The 26,106-nt window shown below is 40.8% G+C and overlaps 2 protein-coding genes across 4 annotated transcripts in view; one reads left to right on the top strand and one right to left on the bottom strand.

Moving 5' to 3' along the window:
• Positions 1-26,106, bottom strand: part of GLDN (gliomedin) — a 126,474-nt gene that overhangs the window by 96,225 nt on the left and 4,143 nt on the right. The window lies entirely within an intron of this gene.
• TNFAIP8L3 (TNF alpha induced protein 8 like 3) overlaps positions 11,915-26,106 on the top strand; it is a 50,013-nt gene continuing 35,821 nt past the window's right edge. The window contains exon 1 of the mRNA XM_050903394.1: positions 11,915-12,063. Coding sequence (XP_050759351.1) covers positions 12,012-12,063 — 52 coding nt within the window. The 5' untranslated portion in view covers positions 11,915-12,011. The remainder of the gene's footprint in view (positions 12,064-26,106) is intronic.

The following is a 26,106-nucleotide window of genomic DNA, read 5'->3' as shown; positions in this document are numbered from 1 at the left end:
AGCAACACCACAGGATCCATGCCTCCTTCAGCATTAAACATTGCTCATTAGAACTCTTAAACTCCTAGAACTCATTAGAGCAAAGATACTGTCCTTCAGTAAAAACATGAGAAGCCAGGCCCAGGCAAGATTTTTATCTCCAGAATGACATCAGTTACTAACTACTTTAGATCCTTCTCCTGAAATTCTCAGTACACTGTTAGAACTTCATGGTACCGGGCTGACTTTAACAAAGATCTGAACACTTTGTTTAGGGACATGTGGTCTCATTAATAGGATTGGCATTTGTTGTGCATGATTTCTTGTTAATGGGGTACAGTCACAGTTCATCATCCTTCAAAATGGTGGGAACCTTATCTCCTTTCTTTATCTAAAGAAATAGCATGCTTGCTTTAGTACCCTGATGTTCTCCTGCAGCATTTCAGTTTGTAGACTTTGTGATGGCTTTCTATCATTCTTCAAATTCTTTCATTATAAAACCCGCTGCAGCAGTTGATCTGCCCTTGGGCTTGTGATATCCATGATGAATCTCTGCAGTGACTCATCTTGCTACTCATTGTAACTGTTCATACAGAGCTGAAAGTGTTGTTATATAACCAACCCATGGATACTATCTGAAATCTGTTGGTTTACTTTTGTTCTCAGTAATGAACTGAGCTTCTTAGCCATGCACAGAGAAAGAGGGTTTGGATTCTCACATTCTGAAACACATAGTGCTGTCTCCTCTTCAGGTTTTGCTCCACATGCTGCTGATCAAATCATCCCACACTAGCATCCTTCACATCAGCACTCAGTTCCCCTATCAGAGTTCAATCCCTTTGTGGTGCTCAGTGCTTCCTGTGAGATGCTGAGCCTCCACTTCTACCTGCTTGCCTGAAAATGGGAAATGCTCAGCCCCTCCTGTGACTGGATCTTTACTTGGCATTCTTTTCAAATCCACTAGACATTGTAATTTTAATCTGACAACATGCTTAGTAGAAACAGTTGTTATAGTAATGGCTGGGTTGTCATCTTTGGCTCTAAATTACCTTGCAGATAATGGATCCAATTCTCCCCTGCCTACAAATTCTGGTCTAATTTTTTAATTATTATTTATTTATTTTACAGGTGCATAACAAACCAAGAGAGAACGTGCCCCACTAACAAATGTTATATCCTCTGTCTTTGTTAAAGACAAACCTTTGGCAGAGTTCTGCTTTGAGCAGCAGGTTTCACTAGTTAACCTCCTAAGATACATTCCAACCTGAATTATCCTATGATCCTAAGTACTTCTTCTATTATAGCCTGTTCAGGCTGATCGGTAACCATGAACATTACACTAGTTAAATGCAGCACTGCTGTATTATGCACTGTATAATCGTGTTTCTTCCAGGTCCTTTTCTTTGTATATCTTTCACAAATAAAGCAGTAGAAGAGTAAAGGGAGTCCATCATCCAATGAAAGCAATTTGAGACTTCAAGCATATCAGTGTTAAGTTTCCCCACTGCAGCTCTGTCCTGAAGTCCCACTCTCTATTCTAGGTCTTTGGCATGAAGCAGCGATGAAAGCCAGAAGTTCAGGGTATTTTTCCTTCCCTTCAGGAAGCACATTAGGATTTCTTTTTCTTGAAGTAACAGAAACAGTAATCATGATATCTTCATTTCCCCCTTACAAACACTTGCAGCAGCAGAGAAACAAACATTCTTTTCTTTCTCCATCCCGCACAGACATCAGTAGGAGAAGCCAGTTCCCCAAGAAAGATTCAGCAGTCAAGATTTCTCTGTCCAAGTATGTGGTCAACACAGCTGATGTTATTCTTCTACTTTCATAAGCAAATACTAGTCTTACAATACTTGTCCTAGTCTAATACCTGCTTCCCAAGAGCAGTCTCACATACTGAAGCTGTGAGAATTCATTGAGTTTTAACCAAATAGCATTCCCTAGCATGTGCTCTGCCATGGACATGTGCAGATGAGTTGAGATTGACTCGCTGTCCTGCCCTCCCAGCTACACCATTGTGCAAAATGCACTGGGAGTGTAGTCCAGTAAATTCCACATGCAGGCAACTCAATCTGCCTGCTCCTCCAGTATTTGTAAGCCAGATGCAGCTGATAAGTGCAAAGAAGGGACCAATGCAAGAGAGTGCAGTGTTTCTCCCAGACTGAGGGCTTTGCAATAAAGTTCTATACTCAAAGGAGCCTTGATATCAAGCAAATTCCCCGCAAGTCTTGTTTTGAGACCTTCCCTATCGCTTCAGCACCACTGACCTAGATGATGACATGATAACGTGACCCAGCAGACCATTTCTTCTTATCTCAGCCAATCAAATTCACGAAAACTAAGAGATCATCTCTCCCAGTGCTCCCACAGAAAAACACATGAAGTGTGAGGAAAAGGACTTCAGTTGTCCTACTTGGACAACATGAAGTCATCTTTGTGTCACTTTTACACCTCTGAAATGAAATGGAGGCCTCACTGAACTCTCAGAATTTCCATTGACTTTAGATACCAGGATTTCACCCATAAAATGATTCACTGTATGCTGAAAGGCTCAAAAGGTTTGCTTTACAGTTTGATAAAATCGTATTTTTTTTTCCTATTCAATCCACATTACAGCACAGACTTTACATTTGTCTTTCAATGTCTTCTACACTTTCAGAATTCATTTTTCTTTAAGAAATAACCCTATCATTTCTCACTACAGTTTATGAACACTACTTTTTTTTTTTTTTTTTTTTACAAGATATAAAAAAACTATCCTCAAAAAAATCAGGTGTTTCTGTATCAGCATACCAGCACTAAGGCATTAAGCACTTTTCACAAAAAGCATTGCACCCAAGTGTTTTTATTCCAAATCACACAATACCAGGTGTGTTAATAAGCATTCTTCCTTCTTAGCCCTTTGGCATGCTTTACCTGCTACATTTTTTTCACTTCTCAACATTACTCTTCCCCTGTATATGCTGGAAATACATAGAATTTACATAAAATCATTGAGTAGACATCATTAGGCAGACACGTGCCACAGTACTGACCTCAGCAATGTTAAAGGGAGACAATCTTGTACTATTTATCAAGAGAACCACTGATTTACATCCGTAGCCCAGCTTGAATCACTCTTGCTAGAACTATTCACTTTGAATAACTATATATACAAGCAATGAATCAGAACAACTCATAGACACTTCATATGATATAAGATAAATAGATAGCTTCAAGTCTTCATTGTCAGTCAGGCAAATGAGGACTGTGAACCTGTGTTTCTCTAGATCCAATAGGAAAGTACTAAAAAGTATGACTACAACTTGCTTGTGTTCTCTTTTTCCCCAGTCCCAAACGTTAAAATCCTTCTCAATGAGATAGTATCTTCCTCCTCACTCCTGCAGAACATTGATAACGATTGCACCAATTCTAATGCTCATTGAGATGGTTGTTTTTCAATAGTGTTTTTCCAGGGGAGGGGGGGGAAGATGGAACTAGTAAGATTATCCAAGTTTTTCCATAAATTCTTCTTTTCAGGAAAAGACAGGAGTTGCCAGCTGTCCTGGTTTCAGCTGGGATAGAGTTAATTTTCTTCACAGTAGCTGGTATGGGGCTGTGTTTTGGATTTGTGCTGGAAACAGTGTTGATAACACAGGGATGTCTTTATTATTGCTGAGCAGTGCTTACACAGAGTCAAGGCCTTTTCTGCTTCTCACACCACCCCACCAGCAAGGAGGCTGGGAGTGCACAAGAAGTTGGGAGGGGACACAGCTGGGACAGCTGACCCCAGCTGACCAAAGGGATATTCCATACCATAGGATGTCATGCTCAGCATATAAAGCTGGGGGAAAAGGAAGGAAGGAAGGGGGGACGTTCGGAGTGATGGCGTTTGTCTTCCCAAGTAACCATTATGTGTGATGGAGCCCTGCTTTCCTGGAGATGGCTGAATGCCTGCCTACCGACGGGAAGTGGTGAATGAATTCCTTGCTTTGCTTTGCTGGCTGGGGTTAAACCACAACACCAGCTGAACAAAGGATTCTGCCTAAAGATGTACAGCTATTAAGATTGCAGGAGGGGCTTTATTCAAAAAATCCTGGCTTGAAGGCCACATCTTGTATTGGGACAGGTTTCCCTTAGTGGTTGCCAATGGCAAGTAGTCTGTAGAGCTCACTGAAGGACTATGGAAAGTTATCAGGGACCTTTACATTTCCATTTCCTTCAAAATTCCACCGTATTAAAAAGGGCCTTTATATATATTCGCTAGCCCTTCCAGCTAACTTAGCTGCAAAGAGGACCCAAGATCTACAATCCAAAAATTTAGTCATACAAAAGTAAAGGCTCTAGATCTACCTATCTACAGACAAATTTGTATTGTCAAAGCTGAATTCGAGTCATTCACATATTGTATTTACAGGTACTCTGAGTCCCTCAGTGTGTACAAGAGAAATAATTCACCCAAAAGTGGTCTGGACAGCAAGTTTCTAAGTAATTTCATTCTCTTTACTGGGACTGTTGTAGGACTCCATGTAATCTAATTGCCTATGTTGCATGTTCCTAAGGCTACCCATAAAATGCAATTTTATGTCTGGGTTGATGGTATTTAGTTATTTATAGATAGATGGGTAGCAGAGCGCCTTTTGCCATGCTCTTAGAAATGGTCATGAAGTAAAACCCACGCACTGTCAGATGAAGATGATGTTTCCATATTGTTCTAAAAAAATCACATCAAGCTCTACAGAAACCACAAACTAGCATATTAACATTCTGCCATTTGAGCGAAGTCTGTGGATGTTGGTAAACTGCTCTACAAAAAATTGTTTTCTGTCTCTGTGATTGCCTCTCAGAGACTATGATTCCCTTTAGCCCAAAGGGTGCTACACTTTTTAGCAGAAGCTCTATGCTGAGACTGATCTCAGCTGTTGCATCACTATTTCAGTCACAGGTGCATCACTCCTGGACTTCAATCCACAGCATTGATTCAGTCACCTTTCCAATGTGCAGATACATCTTATGGTTGTAAAATGGGAGTCACAGCATCCAGCATAAAGGAGCAACCAGACCTAGTCAGCTGCAAAATACTGTATGCTTTAAGACTTTTCCTGATAAAATCCAATTTGAAAAATGTTATTAAGTTTGTATGTAAGATGCGCAACTCTCTGTGGATCTCAGCATTTGACTTCTGTTGGAAAGCACAATCTACCATATCCTAATAATTCAGGATGTCTAGGCAACATTATCATGTGAATAAATATTAGCTTTCAAAACACAACGTAATCTGAAATGTTTGGTGGGTTTTTTGTGTGTGTTGAAGAATAGAAGAAAGAAGAAACAGAAATAACCACAGAACGTATTTTCTAGTATACATAAGTGTGTAACAAACGTCGTGACTATAGGAAAAAATGTGGATGTTTGCATAAAGAACAGGATTAGAAAAGTTAATGAAATAACTGATGCTAACTATAAAACATTCTGGAAAGACAGTACAGTATAGGTCCTCCATAGTTTCCTAGCAACAAAATTTTCTCTGCTTTCTCAGAGTATCATGAAGTTGTGGAATCCTCCTACACATAATTTGAAATCAGGGATGAAAACAAGGATGACCCATCCTCCAGACTAGACACAGAAAACTGTTTCAAAGCTTGCTGAAACACAGCTCCGTAACAAGCAGCATCTGTTGTTGATTTAACTGTATTTTACTTGCATCTTAGACATGGTCAAAGGCTTAAATGTAGCCATCAGATAATCAACTCTCACAATGAAGAGCGTTACTCAACAACACATGGAAAGTAAGGAACATGACATTTTAACATAACTTCAGTGGCCACCACAAGAAATAAAAATAATTCCCAAAGACAGTGGCAGACAGGAAAATGGTTTTGACTGGCAGCTGTCCCCTAGCTTTCTCTAGACAGCATCAGAATGGGGACAAAACAAAAGACAATCCCCTGCTTTATCCTGTATTTTACAGTGATTCCCACCAGAAAAATTCCTTAAAGTTTATTTTCCCAACCCCAGAACAGAGAAAGCAGAAACAAAATTCATGTTTTGGCTAATCAGTCTTATCCTTTAATATTATTAGTATCCCACCTGTAACAAAATCTAAAATAGCAAGTAAAATAAGTATCTAATTTATCAGGGCTTTAAAATAATAATGCCTAACTCCCTGCTCATAAAAACAAGTGAGAGTCATGGCCTAACCAATAAAATTTCCACACAGAACTTCTTCAAAAGAAAATTTTCCACCAATAGAATTAACAGGTGCATTTTCAATTTGGGAAGGTAGCTTTCATTTCTTTAATCACTTAGAATGCAAGGTTATGAATGCAAGAGTTTGCCAATCTACAGCAAATTGCATATATAACTTGCAAGATAGGCATCCTTCTAAGTACAGGACAAATCATCATCCCACAAAAGAATGGTAAAGTATCTTCAAAAAAAATAAAAACAAATATCTTTAAAGTAGTACAAAACTATGAAATGCCTAGGTAATTCAAATTACCTTTTAATATAGAAAAAACGTATTCTACGAGCAAAATCCTACTCTAAGTGAACAGAAAATTAACAACATCCTCAACAGCCAAAATATGGACATGAGCATTTATGCCATTCAGTTCTCATAGGAGTCTTGTTTCTATAAGGTAAGAGGAAACAGGACAAGTTACTGCCTTGGGGGGGGGGAAATCCCAAACAACAACCACAAAAAAACAACACACAAGAAGTGGGCACTACTCTGGCTGTGCTGTTTTCCTGTGTCTGTAAGCACAGGTGTTAGCAAGCTTGCCTCCCAATCTAACTGCTCCTTCTTAAAGAGTTGCTGCCTTTGTTCAGTGTTGCATCAGCTCAAGGGAAATGATATTTATTGTTCCTTCTTCCTTTCTTAGTATGAGCAGTCAGAATTTAGATCAGACCATTTACTTACTGTTATTAAACTTTTTCTGTGCTAGTCAACCCACAGTCCCAGCCTACTTAAGCAGGTGAAAATATCAATTTCTGACAAAATTATCCTTTCTGATAACCTACCAAGAATAATGCAGTCAGCACGATATATGTTGCACAGCAATACAGTATTTTTCTATTCTACTTTACTTCATTTGGGATTAAAATCTTGTAAGAGCACCTTACAAGGCAGTGAGGTGATTGAAGCTAAATTTCAGTCCTAGCTTTAAATCTGATGTTCCAAAAACATCACAGCATAGGTTAGCACCAGGCCACAGTCTCAGTCTGTGACTCCTTCCTCAGCTCTTCTTTAAGAAAAGTCAAGACCAGATAAAGGCAGAACATAATTCAGCAAGTCCAATGTCCATACTATAGTAGGTATTCAGAACTGACACCCTACATCTCTTACAGTAACTTCAAAAAAACGGGGGGGGGGGGGGGGGGGAATACTGCACTCTTCCATATTTATCCTTCAACATAGGATGTACATGCATTGCCTAAATCAGATATTACAAAAATCTAGATCTTTCAATATCTACTAGCACATGAGTAAGAATTAAAGTAATGCAGACATCTTGTTCATTATTTGAATTCTAAATCAGATATGAAGAGTGTTTGCAGACCACCAACAGATGCATTATTGCAACTAAAATCTATTAAAAATGCGTGCAAAATGTATATATGTGTATGCATGCCAACCAGCTTCCAGACATCAGTAAGAATTTAAGTTCCTGGCACGACAAAGTTGTTGACAAAGAATCTACTGATCCTTGATACTGGTTATTCACGCTTTGCCAATAATGGTGCAGATAGTTTTCTTCATGAAATATATACCCATACACTGACACCACAAAAATTGGAAAAAAAAAATCTAAAGTCTGCTACAGTACATTTCATTAGTATATCAGCCTGTGGGAGACTCTTCTCTGTTTCTTACATTCAGTAGCAATGGCACTCAGATAGGAAAGGTATAATATCATAAACTGTGAAGCAAAATATTAGACAACAATATTAGAAACAGTACATCCTAGGGTAGACCCAATTTAAATGATGTTAAGAAGTTATTTGTGAGAAAGAAATATAACCTTACATTTTTACATTTATAACCAAAAAGAAGATGTAATCCTACCCGCATGTCTTTACAGTCTAAAACAGACAAGTCAAACACAAAGATGGTAGTGCAGAGAGGGTTCTATTAGATTTAATAATGGAAAGAAAAGACAGACTGCTTCCTGGGATAGGTTTTAAGGCTCAATTTGAAGGAGGAAAGTTTGAGTAGCAAAGCACAGAGGCAGCTCGCCAATCTTTTATTTAGCAGAAATGGATAACCTAACAGTTTAGGTATGACTCAAGAGATACAGGTGAAAGTCTGTGCTCCACATTTGACTTTAAATCACAGCTTCTCAGCACCTCATTTCCCTTTCAGGGAAAGGGAAAAATACTATTATCCTTATTTCACAATAGTCCTGTAAGGATAAATATACTAGACATAGATGCTACGGTAGCTGCACTACTTAAGTATTTAGAATCGATGAAATTGTATTTGTGTGAACATACAAGCATGATTTGCAGATAGAACAGTGAAAAAGCATGAATCCTAAAAGCTCTCACAGGCAGATCTCCAGCACTCAGATACAATGAGTAGGCAGAGGAGGATTTCAGATAAGTTCCATATGGAATGAAGATCAAGACCAGATGCAGCTGAAATGTGAATGGAGGAGCCGTACAGCTATGTAGCCGCTACAGACAGCATCATATAACTGGGCTGTGTTACCAGCTCCCCTGGTAAGTCGTATTTGTAGAGATTTGGAGGCAAACGTATTAACTAAGCCTTGAAAAAAAACATCCCAGTTTCTAAATATCCCAACAATCTCTAGGTCTACCCTAGTAATAAAGGAAACAGTCACAGAGCTACAGTCACAGAGCTTTAGTTTATAACAATGAATGTAACTGCGTTATTTGTACTAAATGCAAAAAGTAAATAAGTCATGAAGTGTCAACTTCCTCCATATGGAGTTTCATTTAACATGCATCTAGCTAGTACATATATTGCTGTTAATAAACCTTTTGTGCTTTTCTCTGCACCAGTATCATAATGAGTGGAAACTATGAAGTTCAGAGCTCTAAGCATATGGAATTTTCCAGGTCACATGTTAAACCAAGTGCTGGACTCTGCTGGGCAGAGAACATTAAGAAGGAAAAAAACTGAATTCTAACCATATGTTTTGAAACGAAACAATATGCTCATTCTGTTACAGCTAAAAACTTTAACTGCTTTACAGTTAGCAGCAATAAAGAGGGAAAGTAATCTTGAAACAGCATTTACTGTAGAATAGAAAGTAGTTACAGCGTAGTAATGAGAATGCCCAATGTATATATCACAAGTCTGATGCAATACAATATTAAGTTACACCATTTCCATCATAATATTTATTAGCGTGGTTATACAAGGATTAAAAAACCTGACAAGAATTAAAATAAGTGGGATTCAGTTTTCATTTTAACTATTCCATGCCAAGATGTTGGTCTTTCAGAGGATCATGAAACATAATCTGTCCTTTTACCAACTGAACTACGATCAGTGGCAGAGAAGTGTGACTATTCAGAGTTTAATATTTAATTGCAATTAGAGCATAGGTTATGCACTCATGAAAAAAAGCCCTCACAGAAAATAGGGTAAGGCCAGTGCCTAGAATACCTTGGAAGCACATACTCAGCTGCATTGTATCAGCTCATCACACAACACAGAATACACAGTACCAGGCAGCCCCCTCTGCCGCTGGGGGAGCCGGAAGAGTTCCACTGTACACACATCCCTGCAAAAAACACTTTGTTTTTTTGCTTACCTAATTACAGTCATTGTCATTAGAAAGTCAGAATTTGTCCAGGTTAGAAATTAGTATTAGAGTTTCAAGCAATTAAAGACAGTCCAGAAAATGAATTAATTGCACTCATATACAAACTTACTCTTCCTATTAGACTTAAAGTGTTATACTCTTATTGGGGAGGTTTTTTTAGGTTGCATTTATGCTGGCAAAAAGCAAACAACAACAACAACAAAAAGAGACCCAGAGAGACTAAACTCTTTCCCACTCTCAGATTCTGTTCTTGTGTGGTATCTGGGATTATTTTTTGTGACTTAATCTTGGCATTTTTCTGTTTCTACATCATTTATATCATGCTTGTAGATTCCCCACATCATCTGCATTCAGATTTTGCATTGGCTCCTCACAATAGAATCCTAGAATCACTTAAATTGAGATTTTTTTCCTTATATGACACTAATTTATGGGGTTATAATCAGCAGTATTTGGAATGTCATTTTAAATTTAATGAAAATGATTACAAACAAAAATCAGAACTTGTTTTCATAGAATAAAACACAGAAGTGTCTTAACACTACAGGCCCAGGGTATGACAGCAACATTACAAATTACTTAACAACTAACTTTTCACAACATATCAATGTGTGTATTCCAGGGCCAGAAAGCTTGAGGTCTTCTATCTCTTCAGACTCAACCTGATTTGAAGGCAGGGGAGCATGCTAGGATTCACCCTAAAACATAAGGCAAACTCTGGCTTCATTTTTACTATTGTAGTTCTAGTTCTTACACTCAGCATTGCACAGGATAAGCCGTCACTGAAAAGAACTTGACAGGGCCCTTTGAGTTTAAAAAGAACACTTTTTTTTTTTAACTTTCTTTAAGTGTCACACTAGATGCTAACAGAGAAAGTCTTCACATATGTCAAGAGTGTTGGGCACAGTCTGATGACAATAGATAACTTCATATACGCAGCTTCAAAGCAGTGTCCAGGCATTGCTTTCTCCAGTAATGATGATCTGCATGGTTTGGGGCGAGACAGTTACAGAGCAAAGAGAGATCGGTGGTCTGCAGCTACAGACATAAACCTCTGGCTGGAGACTGCAGTAAACTGTAGGTAAGTGTTCATGGCACTGGCCTTTAGGATGTGACATATCTATGGATCAGTTAGATCTATGAGATCTGTTTTAGGATGACATTTGGTTCCCAGTTAGAAAAGTACTCTTGCTACTACTTTCCTGGGATTTTTGTGCTAGAATTCAAGTGATCTTTGGCCTATAACACCAAGAAAAAGTAGAAAGGAGTAAAAGCAAAGGGAAAGAAAGATCTACCTAACCTCAGACCTGAACAAGTGGACTCAACCATCTGAATTAAGGGATGGCTCAGGACTGCAATAGCCTGTAGGACACAAGCAAAGCCTGCAGACTTCAAGCTATAAAGTTTTCAGACTCAAGAGTCCAAAACAATCTTCTAACATAGTCTTCATTTACCAAACATTGCACTGTCTCCCTGAGCCTGCGAATAACAGGCAGCAGCAAAATTCACTCCTTCAATATTCTTCTGGGCACTGATATTCAATAAGAACTGACGCTTCCCCGTCGGCCTCCACTGTTCTAATAACTAATTTTTGAGGAAATCGATCATTAAGGAGAGGGAGCTGGTGAAAAGAGAAAGCGACGACTGAAGGTCAGGGGAGATACCCACAAGAAAAGAGAATAAGGAAAATACAAAGTAAACGGGAGACACAATGGCAGCCAATGTAAAGGACTGTCATTTCGGTCCTTTTTGTGCTCTTAAGTTCTGCCTCAGGAGCGGCCTCGAGCCCTCCGCGGAGCGGTGAGGCCACAGCTATCCGGCCGCGGGTCCCGGCTGTCACCCCAGGCACCGCCGGGCAGCCCCGCGGACCCATTTCCCCGCAGCGGCTTCCAGCCGGTGGCCGCGGCCGAGCCGGGGAGGCTGGGGAGATGCAGCCGGCTGCGAGACGAACTTGTGTAACAGGCTCGGGGAAGAAACCGTCCCTCCGCCGCGCCCCCGCTCCCTCCTCCCCTCGCCCGAGCCCGCCCGTCTCCGCTCCTCCTTTGCGGCCAATGGCACTAAGCGAGGTGGCTGCATGTGGTGGCGCGGACCCAGCGCCCGGGCTGGGAGGAGAGGAGGAGGCAGCAGGCTCTGCTCGCCGCTCGCTCCCGTCTCCCGCTCCCCGGCTTCGGGCACTCCTCCTGCCAGCGGCGGCCAGCCGCACGCTGCCCGCCCCGAGCTGCTCCTCGGTCCCTCTCCCCCGCCGGTACCTGCAGCATGGACTCGGACTCCGGGGAGCTCAGCGAAGGCGAGCTGGTCTCACCCGCAGGTAAGGGGGGCTGCTGCTTGACGGACCGGTGCCGCCTCGCCCCGCGAGCGATGGGTCTGGGGGCGACTGCGAGAAGGAAGGGGTCCCCCACCTCGCTGCCTCTGAGGCAGCTCCAGGGCAGGGCTGCGAGGCTCGGCGCTGAGAAGAGATCGCCGCCGTCCCGCGGCTGGCGAGCGGGTCCCAACCGCCCCGCGCGAGCCCCGCCAACCGCCCCGCGCGAGCCCCGCCAACCGCCCCGCGCGAGCCCCGCCAACCGCCCCGCGGCCTCGCAGGAGGGCAGGCACCGGCAGAGGCGAGAAGCCTCCCCTCGCCCGTCCGCCCCGCAGGCGGTGCGAGCGGTAACCGGCTCCTCCGGCGGCTGCTCGGGCAGAGACACCCCGGGGGAGCAGGAGGGGTGCGGCCCGGCCCCGGGCTCCGCTCTGCCCCGGCCAGCCGGGTGCCCTGAAGAGTTGCGTTCAACCATGACGTGACAGCCGGTTAAATTAGCAGTGTTGGCGTGGATCTGATGCATTGTGCTTTATATCCAGAGGCTGCAAAGTTTTTTGGGGTTGGTTAGGCTTATTTTGCTATCGCTCCAGGACCACAGCAGTTAGCCCGTGTGCAGAAGGGGAGACTGCCCCTTAGAGGCCGGCATGCAGGGCCCTCGGGCCGCTAGGCTTTTGTTTTCAAGTCCTAGCTTGTCACCAAAAAACCATACAAATGCTGCTGTCTAGCTGCTGCAGCCTGCATAGTTCTTAGATGAGACAGAAGAAAAAAAAATAAATCTCTCCTGCCATTTCCAAATCTCCACATCCCTGTATCCTATGCAAAACAAACCGTTGCTAATGTGCCATAATCAAAGGCTGTCCTGCACAAACAGTACATGGGGACAATAAACTTGTATGAAATCCAGCATACACAGAGGTAGGTTTGCTCTGCCAGCACAGCATGCGTCCCGATGCCGGTCCGCAGAGAAGTGCTATCGGGTCAAGGCCACCCCCCTTCCCCATGCACATCTCTGGGTCTCTAACTCTTCCTCAGTCAGTGGTGGTGTTACCCTGCCATCAGAGCAGGCTGCGGTGGTATTATCACACACATGGCTGGCACATGACAGACGCTGGGCGATTACTGACACTAGGTGCAGAAGGGACCTGTTTGACCTCCAGCTTCCCATGGTGGAAGTCACAGGCACCTTCTCTGAAGCCATTTAACTGGCATCAGACACAAGTAAGCGCAATTGGAATCATGTCTGAAACTGTCCTAGTGATCATAATAAGTCCCAATAGAAAGTTACTGTGTTACATTACAAGATCTACTTTGAGAAAAATCTTTTCACCGTGATGTGTCCGGTTTAGATGTCCTTTATTCCAGCTAGGACCTCCCCCCACACCCAAAAAGAAAGGTTTCAACACCAAACAATATTTTAACTACAACAGGAAAAAATTGCCAGATATTTTGTGAACTATTTTAACTGTCCTATTAATACAGCAGTGATGAACAACAGTAGGAAGTTATAAGATAAATAGGTGTTGTCTTGTCTAGTCTCCCAGCAGAACAGGATTTTATAGCATAGTCTTAAATCCAATTCAGTTTTAAATATTAGGGGTATTTACTCTTGATACCTTGCTTTGTATTTTCTTACTTGAGATCTAGAGGATGAAATAAGACTAGCAACAGGTCAGAGCGCTCCTTATATTGATAAAGCTCCATTAGGCTGAACCTACTAACAAAGACCACCAGCTATACTTTTTCATCCAAACATTCAAAGCAGTGCATGAAGTGCAAGTTACAAACATTACATTTATAGGCAAATTAATGTAATATAGCTCCTGCCAACAACTTACTCCTGTTCTGAATAGGATTTTCTTTTAAATAAATTAAAAATAACTATGCTTAGAGATTGCCATAAGTGCTTTTTATGTCATCACTTGCTAGCTGCCAAGAGTCAATGTTCATCAGTCTCCTCTCCTCTGTTCTATTTCTTCTTTGTACCAGAAAAATCTGGTATTTTGACCATACATGGCAGATGCCTATGCAGTAGAATAAAATTGGAATAGAGTGAAAACTTGGTGTTTTTGTCTTAACCAGTTGCAGTCATTTTTTCTGCACTAAAGAATTACTTGCTGTTTGTATCCCCCATCCTCTTCTGAAAAATACATTTTTGCTAGATTTCATCTGGTCTTTTTTCTGTACTCTGCCATATGTACAGTGCAGTATCTCTCTGTATGTGGGTGTTCAGTAGTCACGCTGTCAGTCACTGTTGCAGGCACAGAAGCTGAGGGGTTATAGTGTGGGATCCAGTCACCACCTTGTTCAGGGAGGTGTCACACCCCACCGATCCCAGTGACCAGGGGCATTCTGCCTGCAGTTTATAGGGCAGAGTGCCTCAGAGAAGTATTTGGGATGAAGTCCTAGTAATGGTTTGATTTTGGCCATTGATTTTAGAACAGCTAGGATTTTGTACTGAAAGTGACACCAACTTGAATGTTTAGCTTACTCTCTTCATTACCAGTCTTCGCACTTCCAAGTTTGTAAAGCAATGACTTCGGCTTACACAGTTAAAACTCCTCGTAGCCATTGCCCACTTCTTAGGTTGTCCGATTGTTCAAGCCCAGCGTGATACAGTTTACTTTATCACTGGGACTCCATGATGCTAATGCAATACAGATGTTTAAAAACATATCCCATTTAAGGGTTCGTACTACTCATGCAATACTTTTTCAGCCTTTTGCTCTGTCCCAGTGGAACAGCACCCCTGCCATTCCTGGGACTCACATGGGTGTGTGCACAGGACAGGAGGCTACCTTGTATGCCCCCACCATCTGCCAAACACGCTTGGCTTCCAAGAGCCAGCTGGAGTCTTACTCGAGATCCCAGCAGCCTCATTTCCTTTAATAGCTCACTTAAAGCTGAGTCTCCAAGGAGGCAGAAGTATTTTTTCTGTATTTATTCTGAACATGTTGTCACAATAGCATCTTCATATTTCTTTGGTGCAAACAAAAAGCTCCTTATATGCAAGTAGTGCAAGATGTTAGCTGTACTTTAAAACAAACAACAAAAAGCACCACACCTCTGCAAACAAGAACATCCAGCTCCACAGCCTTGGCTTCCACAAGTCTCCTCACACCCATCCATTACTGCTTCGCATTTGAGTTGTCTATAGAGTAAAATTTTTGGGTTTTGGTTTTTTTTTTTCCCCCAAAAAAGTTACTCATGAGACAGACCCCTATTAAGAGCATTACACAGGTCTTCACAATTCTGAAAAAATTATATATTGTAATGCAAAAGAAAATTACGTGCTTACTAGCACTACCCTCAGCGAAATTTCTTGAGTTTTACTGTACACGCGACTAGTCACATTTCTTTTCTTGTCCTATAGTAAGCTTTTGAGAACTGAACAGGTAATCTTAAAATAGAAGATTGTTCTCATTTTTTAATGTCCACCTACTGAGAGGTTGGTTTTTTTTAAAATAACTCTTCAGTAGAGCAACGGACTACTTTTTCCCAGCTCTTTCATAGAGAGCCTACCACATGAGAGTACAATCCTCAGTACCACCTTTCAGAGTAACACTTCACAAGAATCCAGGTCATCACCAACAGCAGTGATTTTGCAGTGGATTTCGAGATTCTGCATGTAAGAGAAAGAAGGCGGCAGACCTTCATTTGGTGTGCCTTGTCATAGGTTCCCTGGCTGAAACAGGCAGGAATTTGGCCATATAGCTTTTATGCAATATTGATGTAAGCCTTTCTACAAGCTACTAAGAACATAGATTTCCATGTTTATTTTAATGGAACTATTATGTTACACTATTAAAATTGATAACTAGAGGCTAAATTGCCTGTACAGTCTTTGAAACAATACAGATTATTTTTATCAAGTTTAACATATCCTGGAGAGTAAACTGTTGCTGGTCCCTTCTCTGGCTTTCCTCCCACTAAAGTCAAAAGACATTTGGCCTAGGAAAGAGGGCAGCTTGCACTCCAAGTAGAGCTCTAAACTGGTGACAGGTTTTTGGGTTTTTTTGTTTTGGGTTTTTTTGGTTTTGTTTTTTTTTTTTTAAACATTAACACTGTGGAGCTTCCAACTTTGTATGATGCCAGGGATAACAAAATGAAGACAACCTTGTCACCAGGCTTGCATCCATAAAAGCAGTGGGACTTTTATTATTGTCTTCAATAGGGCAAAGATCTTACCCTACAACTCCTGGCACAAAAATATTAATGCATTTAAACTTATCAAATAAGTTATCTGAACTCTACCCTGGACAATAAATATATACTTAGTAAAAACAATAACAGGTTTAAACATTATTTACTGTTGTAAAACAGCCCCAACAGATGTGAATAATTTTCCTGGAGTTGTAATATTTGATTTGCAATACTTAAATAATTTTTTCTGCAAATTATCTATCATGCTACATGAACTGCCTTTACTTTTATAATATTAATTTTTTAAGCCTGTTACATATTTTAATCACTGTTTTACAGAGTTAAATTCTATTGAAGAGCTAATATATTCTTGTAAATATAAAATGAATTAGAAAGTGTACTGCAAGATATTTAGCACTTAGTTATTTGAGGCATCAGTAACATGCTTATGTGATATAAAGTGCAAGTAGGCATTTTATAGCTCTTTTTGCAGTATCACACCGGTCATTTGAACAATGTTTATCATGACAAAAGGTATACTTTGCCCCAGGGAATACTTGTGTGTTTGAAAGAGGCAGGTTTTGATTTAACAAAGCCCTGTTTTGATTCTACGTAGAAAGTTTCAATTCAGATATGCAATAATATTTATTGGACTTTAGACAAGCCAGCAGAAGTGATAGATAACAGCATGTTGTATAGTATGGAAGCTAGAAAAAAACCCAAAAAACTATTTTAAATGGAAGGTGCAGACTCTACTGGATGCTTCTGTTATGAAGTGCTTTCTAACACCTGTCTAATAAAGGGCTCTCCCTTCCCTTCTGCTGGAAAACAAAGGAAAAACAAAGCTAGCTGAAAAAAGATGGACAGATGACAGACATGAACTAGCATGTCATGAGAACCCATGCTCCAAACTCTCTTACAGGGCTTTTTGGATCACACTGCAAACTGAGGCAAACACGTGTCCAAGTTTCTCTGCCAAGACAGAGTGGGCAAGAGACACTTCAGGATGAGCAAGCAACAACTGCCTGTAAGAGCAGCAGCTAGGGCAGGCATGTGAGCCAAGAGCATGGTTGGGTGAATTTTTTTTGGATCTCTTTACTGTTCCCTCTAGGAAACACCTGGCCTGCTGATTTACATACAGACCCCTCTTTAGCACAGTGACTGTCAGATTGGGAGCCTTGTCCAACTGAAAAAAAAAAAAGTAAAAACTTTGAAAGGCAAAAACTCTAATCATGCTGCGATGATAGTAAAGACTGTAAATAGTCCCACTTTTGTCAGGTTGAATAGACAATTTGGACAAGCAGAATAGACAGTTTAGTTGAACAGGTCAACTTGTTCAGGCTTCTGTTTTTTAAAATCAGGTGGAAATATGAACTTCATGAACTGGATTGAAGCCCAAGCTCACCTGCTTGTGCAATATCAACATCTGCGGATGAGACTGCTAAGCAGCAGTAGCTGATAGTGTATGAGGTAACACTCTTTCAGTGGCTCTGATAAGTTTCTTCCTACTTTTGAGAGGATGGCTTATGAAAAACATGCAGCCTCAGAAGGACTTGTCATCATGGGTGAAGCAGAATCTGACTCTCAGGTAGGGATAGCAGGCACATGAAGGATGTTGTGTTAAGTTATTTTAGTACATAAATATTTGATATTCTTGATCAGAACTACTGACTTTCAGGACAGAGTATGCTAGTGCCACCCAGACACACAAATAGCATGTAGAAGCCAGCCACAACTTTGCCAGGTCAGAGAGCCTGTTTCTCAGGCAGGGAGGTTGATTTTACACTTATGTGAGTGATGGTTGTAAGGGGCTCTCCACAGCCCCAAACTGAGCTGTTCCCACCTGAAATTATGATGCTGCTAGCAGTCAGTGAACAGAAAGCCGCTACTTTTTCTAACATGTGGATATGGACAAGCCTTGGTGCAGGAATTTATGATGCTGGATGAAGATCATAGATAGGAATATGAAGCCACATCCTGCCACACAGCGATCAACCACCATTCCTGTCTGCCTTGCCAAAGGCCGGGAATGAGAGTGGATTCCATCTGATGTGATATTTTGGCAATAATGGATGACCTTTACAAGGCAATGAGTGCATCTCCTCAAAAACCTCACACTTCCCATTTGAAGAAATAAATCTTTTATCCTTCCTTCTCATCTACACCAAAGACTAAGAAGTCATGGTAGAGAGAGTAAGTCACTTGATTTTGTTGGTAATGGAAGAACAAAGCTATAGACCCCAGGTAAAAAGGGAAACAGTGGGCCAGATAGATGAGAAAGAGTTCCTGAAGACTTGGCCTGCCTGAGAAGCCTTGGTATTTGCATTTTACCCACAGCATCAGCCCTGGGGTGACAGGTCCTCCCAGGTCCCAGGAAAGTAGGAGAACCCTGTAACTTTCTAAGAGCGCTCACTCTTTTCTAGTAAACTAAGCAGGACCTGGCTGTGGGCCCAAGCAGTGGTACACAATCCTCTAAACTGTTTATCTATTAATATACTTCCTGGCACTGTTTCAGCCCACGCCAGATAGCCTCCCACAAAATGTCCTGGCATGAGACAGAGGATAACAGTGGCCAGTATGAATTAAACAACATTTGGAGTGTGGGAAAGGATTCAGCTTGCATCCAGATGGCAGTACGATGCATGTACAACAGGTTCTGTCCCAGTTTATTTACAGACATAGACTCTTTGGTCAGAGCAGAGTGCAGAGATTCTTCACTATTACCATGACTTCTGGTGCACTGCTCAAGGCTGTCCAGGCTGTTGGACTGCTTGTGGCCCTCTCTCAGGGCAGCTACCTTGGGCCAAGACCTGGGTTTGGAACCTTGCCCAGTTAAAAGTGCGTTATTTGCTGTTTGTCTGCAGAAATCTCTCTGCCAGTTAGATTATGGGAGGCCATCCTATAGGCTGACAAGTGTAGCTGGAAGAGACTCATGGGACGCTGACACTAACTTGTTGCAGTAATTATGACTTTATACCCAAGACTTAAACATCTTCTTCAGAAGCCAAGCGGAGCTCAGACACTGGCTGGTAGCCAGTGATTTTTCTGCTCTTTAAGGCAGCCATCTTTAATGAAAAAGGCCGAGAGAGCAAAAGTCACTTTGCTGTCCTTTCCAGTGGTCACTAATCCCTCTGTTTTAAGTCAAGTTTTATCACTTGGTTCTGTCTAGCCTTCCTACAGAGGAACAGAGTGACCAGTCTCGCTGTACAAATGTAGGTTTTGGCTAATATCTGTTGATGTAACAACAGAAACTAGAGCAGGAAGATTATTTCCATCTTTGATATGAAACAAACACTTCACCATTAAGACATTCCCTTTGGTCTTCTTACTGGTGCTAGTTTAATATGAAAGGTAATCTTCTGAAACACAAATAGTAACAATTAGCAGAATACCTCACTACCACCAACGAGCATCTCATTTCTGGCATTAACTTTGTTTATCCCAGCAGCTTGTGTTACAGGAAAAACTAAATTTTCTGTCTTTCTCTTTGAAGAAATGTATTAACACTATTATTGTGTTACTGTTTCCCTTCCAAATAGTTTTCAGTTTACTTTTAGAGCACAGTTTACATGGTCAAATCACTGACAGATGCAGATCAAACAAATACAAGTTTCTTGGACTTGTAAGGGGGTTTTTGAGGTTTTTTTTAATTAAGATAACCATCTTTCAGATGATTTTTCCAACAAAACCTCTGTGCCATATAGCGTTATGTCAGGTGAACGTCCGTGGGTTTTGTTTACTTGCATTTAATTTTAACTGTGTGTATTTGTGCATCGTTTCCCTTTCACTCCCAAAAGACAGAGGGAAGTAGGTTAAAGGTATCAAGAGCAACCTTCATGTTCACTTCAAAGCAAGTTATAGTTGGTGCCTCACTATTTTGATACTTGTCAGTATTTTGATACATTATTTCATTAATGATCTCCACTGTTAGAAGTGTTTTGTAGTAGATGCAAAAATAATCAGTACAGTCAATATGATGCACAGCTACTGGATGTCTTAGAAAACGATAAAGAATCAGTGAGGAAAAATGTTGACTTGGATTACAGATTTCGGAATAGGATAAAAAGTTCAAGCCTAAGTATATGTAAAGACCACTTCCACAAACTTTGTAGAGTGCCAGTATGCCCCATTCTTACCAACTTGGACTTACTGGTGCCCTTTAAATATACCAGAGTCTATACAACTAAGAGGAAGTTTTTGTTCAGTGATTAAATCTCATCTCTGTCAGAAACCAGCTTCTATTGTATAAATCTAGCCTGACCTCAGCTATGAGGTCTCCCTGGCTTCTCTCCTACCTGTATTTGTTTTTAAGAGTCTATTTTGATATCAGTTCTTAAAGGTTGGTATCAGATATCATCCTGCATAAGAAGGAATGACATAACACTTTGTATCCTTGGGGCAGGTATGGCTGAGATTTCACTCTTGCCTGCACCCCTGTCTCCCCCTCCCACCCCCCCAAAAAACAGCCACAAAAACAGCCACCAGCACAAAAAACCCAGACCAGTGTATTCATCCAAAACAGTCACCACTGGCATTTCTCCACAAAGCACTTCCCCTTACAGAAATCATACAGAATTGATGGAAAGCCAACAAGAAATCATCTTAAGGACAGATGAATACCAAATGTTCTCCATAATTCCATTATTTAACTTTAATATTTGGATTAAATCAGATGCCTGAGGGCTTAGAGCAGTCCCAATACTTAGCTGTTAATCAGCTGGTATCTGTTTATCCTCCAGACCAGGATATCTCCTGTAGTTTTGAGGCTGATTTCCAAACTGTGAACTAGCATTCTTTTTAACTAGTTGGTATCATTCACTTCAAGAGAAAGTTGTGCTGAATCTGCTCAGTGCTAGGTGTTTAAAAGCATAGTTGTGAAGAGCCAGAAAATAGCCACTTTCAATCTTATGTTGCTACATGCAATAGCTTGTGCTGGTAAAAATGGATGTTTTGACTACATCAGGAACACTGAGTGGAACTGCACCCTGGGAGGACATGCAGAAATGCCTCATGCTTTGAAAAAAGGCCTGGTACATGCAGCATACTGTGGCATGCAGAAGGCAAGGAAGGTCAAAAGCCTCCTTGCACCCTTCCTTTGACGGCCACATGCTACCAAAGAGGCTGAGTCCCTTGGAGGAATGCAGATACTAAGATTTTGGCTATATTCTCCATCTTCTAACCTCTAGAATCTTTTTGAATTCTTTCTCTTTCCACCCGTCCTCACCTTTTACACTAACAATTTGTGTTCCTTCTCCAGATACCCACATCTTTCTAGCATATAACTGATCTCTCATTCCCCCTGTGCCTCGGCCAATATTCTTGTGCAAGCCTCAGTTCTCCCAGTATTGATCTGATTCTTCTTCCTTAACTCATTTCTTCTCAAATATTCTTGGGTTTATGATTTCTGCCACTATGAAAGGGAGTAAATGCTGTCAGGTTATATTTCATGAAAGGGAAAACTGATTGGAGTAAGATACTGTCTTGTCTTTGTAATTCGAGGTATAAAAACAGATTTGCCTTGCCAGAGGAACTAACCTGCCTCCTCTGGCAAACAAACAATACAGACAGTGGGCTTGCAAGTGATATCAGTGTCATATTGATTAGTAAAGCATGCTGAGAACAGGAAAGTTAATTTGATTTTAAAATACTGAAACAGGTAGATGCAATATTTGCCAGAAACTGAGAACACAACAGCGTCTCCACAGACAAGAGCTTCCCTGTTATTTCCAGAGTGCATTCCTGAACAACTACTTGGAGAAACAGTATATCCTCACCCCGTAAGATCAAATCATTGGGCTTGAATAGCAGGTCCAGGGGAGAATTGCATTTCTCTCCAGATGCTCTCTCACACAGCAGCTTGTGACTGTCACTGATCAAACTAGGTCAGAGGAGGACACTGCTTTCCAGTGACATTGCTTAATTACAAGAACTAAAGGAAAACAGAGCCTAGCCCTTTTGCAGAGTATTGTGATGAACCACAGCATGCAGATCTCCCCCGCCCAAGTTTACCAATATATTTTCTTAAAAGTTCTAATAATTTTTAATGAAAAGATATTGTAAGAGGATTCACAGAGGTTGCTCTAGAAAGCAAGCAGAAACTTTAAACAGCTGTGAAGAGGCAGTGAAGGCAAGAGATGCTTATAGAAACTAAACTCTTCTTCACTTAGGACAAGAACACATCTTTCAATGTTGTTCTGCCAACGAGACAAGGATGAGAGCACAGAAATACACCAAGGGAGCCTTTAGGGAAAGGACTTGAAGCAGAGGAATTGCTAAGAAGGTGCAGGTTCACCAGAATACCAACACAGCGCCTGCATCCACCTTTCCACTCCACCACTGACCTGGCTGAGCTGAATCAAACTCAAATCAGAGCTGAGTCTGCCCTTTGCAGGGCCAGCAGCCACCCTGACACCTAAGTTTCATCTTCCATCACCAGGGTGGCTAGAAACAGGGCTCTCTCTTTCCACCACAGCATCTTTCTGGATCACTAAATGCCAGACCCACCTCATTTGTCCTCAGCCAGCAACATCTTGTGTGTGATCTGCCAGAACACAAGAGGACACGCAGTCCTGCCCAGCAGATAGGGAGACAGACAGGGAGAGCACAGCTCTGCCCTGGTGCAGCCCTTCCCTGTTTGCATGGTGCAGCGCAGCAGGAGACACGTACTCACGTTACAGGATTTTGCAGCCAAGATGTCTCTGCAGCTTTCAAATTCCCAAGAGCTATGTCTATGCTTGCCCATCCATGTACAGATGAGTAACAGTTGCTCTTGCACTGCTTAGAGCTCTGTGTATTTACCTTTTAGAACTTCTCTAGGAAAATATTGCCTTAGCAACAGCTGAGCAGTATTAAGACAGAGACAAGTGATGTGTAGGAAGAGAATTTAGGGTGATGGTGGGGGGAACCATTATCCAATGTTTTCCATATTTTCATAGAACAGCATTTAATTTCCTTGAAGTTACTGCAGTCAATGACAAGCAGGTAGAAAGGTGCATGTGAAATACTTTTGGCTGTGCACTGAAATAAAGTATGACTAGACATACCAAATAACCAGTGCAGGCAACCACAGACTGAGAGAGGTTTTTTGATTATATACTTGTTACTGAAACAGCTTTTCTATATTTGTAGAGTTCCTTTTTCCTCATAGCCACACTTGATGGAAATTCAGATAGCATGTGTACCATTATATTAAACAACTAATTTTGGAATACTTCATTTCTTTCCTCACTTTTTACAGACATTAAAGTAGTAGTTGAGCTTCTTAATAGGGATTATAATTTAGGGACAGTTGATGCCTATGCTTAGTCACTTCATCAATGACTAAAATACAAATTCTGTCTGCTCTACAGGTCATATGTTATTAAAGAGATTGAAACCAAATCTTTAAATAAGTACTTAGCTTGCTTTTAAAGCAATGTGGCTTCTTTACCATGATAAAGTGATAAAAATACATGACATCATAAAGCTCAAAAATTTTGTTGCTGAAAGTTTTACAGCTATCTACGTGAATTCATTTGATTTGAAGCTTGCCTTGGTTTAACATTTTTTTGAGCTGAAAATTTTTTTTATACAAACAGCATGTGATTGAATATAACTAAGCTTTTTTATATATATGTGAAGTGGACAAAAGTAATTTTCCTTAAGTAAGGAAATGCTATATATAGAAGAGCTAAATACTTTCAAGTTATAGACTTCAGTAGGTTTTTTGATGTCATCCCTAGAGAGGCAGAAACACAAGAAACAATATAAAAGCAGTTTCCTCCATAAGAATACACAGAACATCAGAAACAGCTTAGTAAGTAGAGAGAACAGTGTTCTGCAGAATGGAAGTCATTATCTTGTTGGTTCACATTTTTCACTCTGGTAGTGATCATGCCCTGTTACCATGAATGGGAGGTGCACACACATCAGTAGGTAAGACTTTAAAGCTAACTTTTAATTATTTTTAACAAATATTAAGACCTGAATAAGTCATAGAAGGTGTAGGCTCTGCAACTCGAGAGGTACAGTGTGGAATGACAGCTCTGAGGAAGAAGAAATGCTACGGGGCATTTTTTGTGCCAAAGTTGCAGACTGTTATTGGAAATAAATCAATCTCTGCCTCCCCATAGCTGCCCCTGGGGAGCACCATGGCTGGGAAGCTGCCTCCCTAAGGAGAACTGCACACAATGCTGCTGCTACGCTGGACAAAATCTGCATCTTGACCTTTTGCAACTCTGTCTCAGGCCTTGAGGGTAGCACATCTGGATTGTGCCAGGAGTTGGAGTAGGTTCTCTTGTTGCGGTTTTTCTGTTTTGTTTTTAGCAGATCCACCCAGAAAACCAAACCACGTTTATACGTGCAGACACACATAAAATCGGTATTTAAAGTTACTTTCACTTGGGCTCATATACACACACACACCTTTCATGATGGCAAGGGGGAAACTGAGGCTAGCTTGCCTAAAACAAACAATTTACAGTGAAATACCAAATAAAAATTAATCTTAGGACAGTACTACCTGAGCCAGTGAAAGCAAGGTGACCGATTTTGCAATAGCACAGTTACTGAGGTAGAGCAGACATCACAGAGGAAGTGTTAGATAGCTATAGTTAAAGAGTATAGGGAGGATACTCCTAGGATATGCCCAGATATGTCAGATTTCCACAGATGGAATGCTGATTTGGGGTTTATGTAATTCAGAGCTGTTCTAACAGAGTACACAGGGATAGACACGTGCAGAGTAACAGAAAATGGCAGTATTTAAGAAGCTTCACCATGTTTCTACATACTAATTTGGAAAAAGGTGGAAAGAAAATAGCCGAGTAAGGTTTTCCAGGGTTTTTTTTAATTCTCTCTTCAGTTTTTCCATCATTAAAAAACCAAACAGTGGCAGGATTCCTTTCTTCGTGTAAGATCCCAGTAGGTGTGTGTACTAGTAATACTGTATTCATATTAAGCCTGGACTTCCATATTAATGGTTTCTCCACCAATTTAATACATTGTAAAATGTGTCTGTCATTCATATATCTTTTAAAACAAACTTTGCCACTTTAGATTTCTGTTAAGTAACACCTTCCTGACTTTCAAAGCAAATAGGATTTGAAATTTAAGGACGTTGTAAAGATATCAGTCTAATTTCTTTGTGCAACCTCCCATATGATATCCTTTCAAAATCTGATGGGTGAAGTACTGGACTGACAGCAGGGTCTTAATCACAGCCTTAAGCAAGTATTTCAGTTGTATCCATTTCTCCTCACATTCCTGGTCTGCTTTGTCTGTTTACCTTTACTATTTTTAGGTCAGGAGTGTCTTTCATGATGAGTTTGTGTAGTAAGAACTCCAAGATGTTTTATTAAAAGCTAGTAAATACTAATATCAGTGCAGTGCATGGTTACTGCAGGTACTTTTATAGGTTTATTATGAGAGAACTTCTATCCCCAAGGAAGAAGCTACCCCTCTGCAGTTAACACATCATCTTAAATATGAAAGATACATACTCATTCAATATGGTCTTTCAGAAGTCCTTCATAAAAGGCTGCAGTTTGAGCACTGATTTATCTTAGCCACACTTGACTTTGTCATATTAAACATGACTGCAATTATTTTTTTCCAATAAGCAGTGCTACTGCATATCATAAGACAATAAAGGAATGTTACAAACAGAAATAGAAAATTCATATTTTTTTAGCAATTCAACTAAAAGAAAACACACATGTTTTTTCCCCCCATTTTTCCATTTGCTTCTCATACTGTCTAGCACTCTGGCAGTGAAAGCATGTTTGGACTAAAACTAGAGCCCACAATTTGAAACTATCATGTGTTGCTTTGTTTTGCTTTTCCCTTTAATACCTGAGCCTCTTACTGAAATGAGGAAAGCCTTTCACCCAAAGAGAATTTACCAGAACAAAAGAAGTTTGGCAGAATTAACGTGCT

Source organism: Gymnogyps californianus, chromosome 11 (genome assembly GCF_018139145.2).
Source record: "Gymnogyps californianus isolate 813 chromosome 11, ASM1813914v2, whole genome shotgun sequence".
In the NCBI taxonomy this organism is placed as follows: Eukaryota; Metazoa; Chordata; class Aves; order Accipitriformes; family Cathartidae; genus Gymnogyps; species Gymnogyps californianus.
Note: the sequence above shows the minus strand (reverse complement) of the source record. Positions and strands in the feature narration are given on the sequence as shown.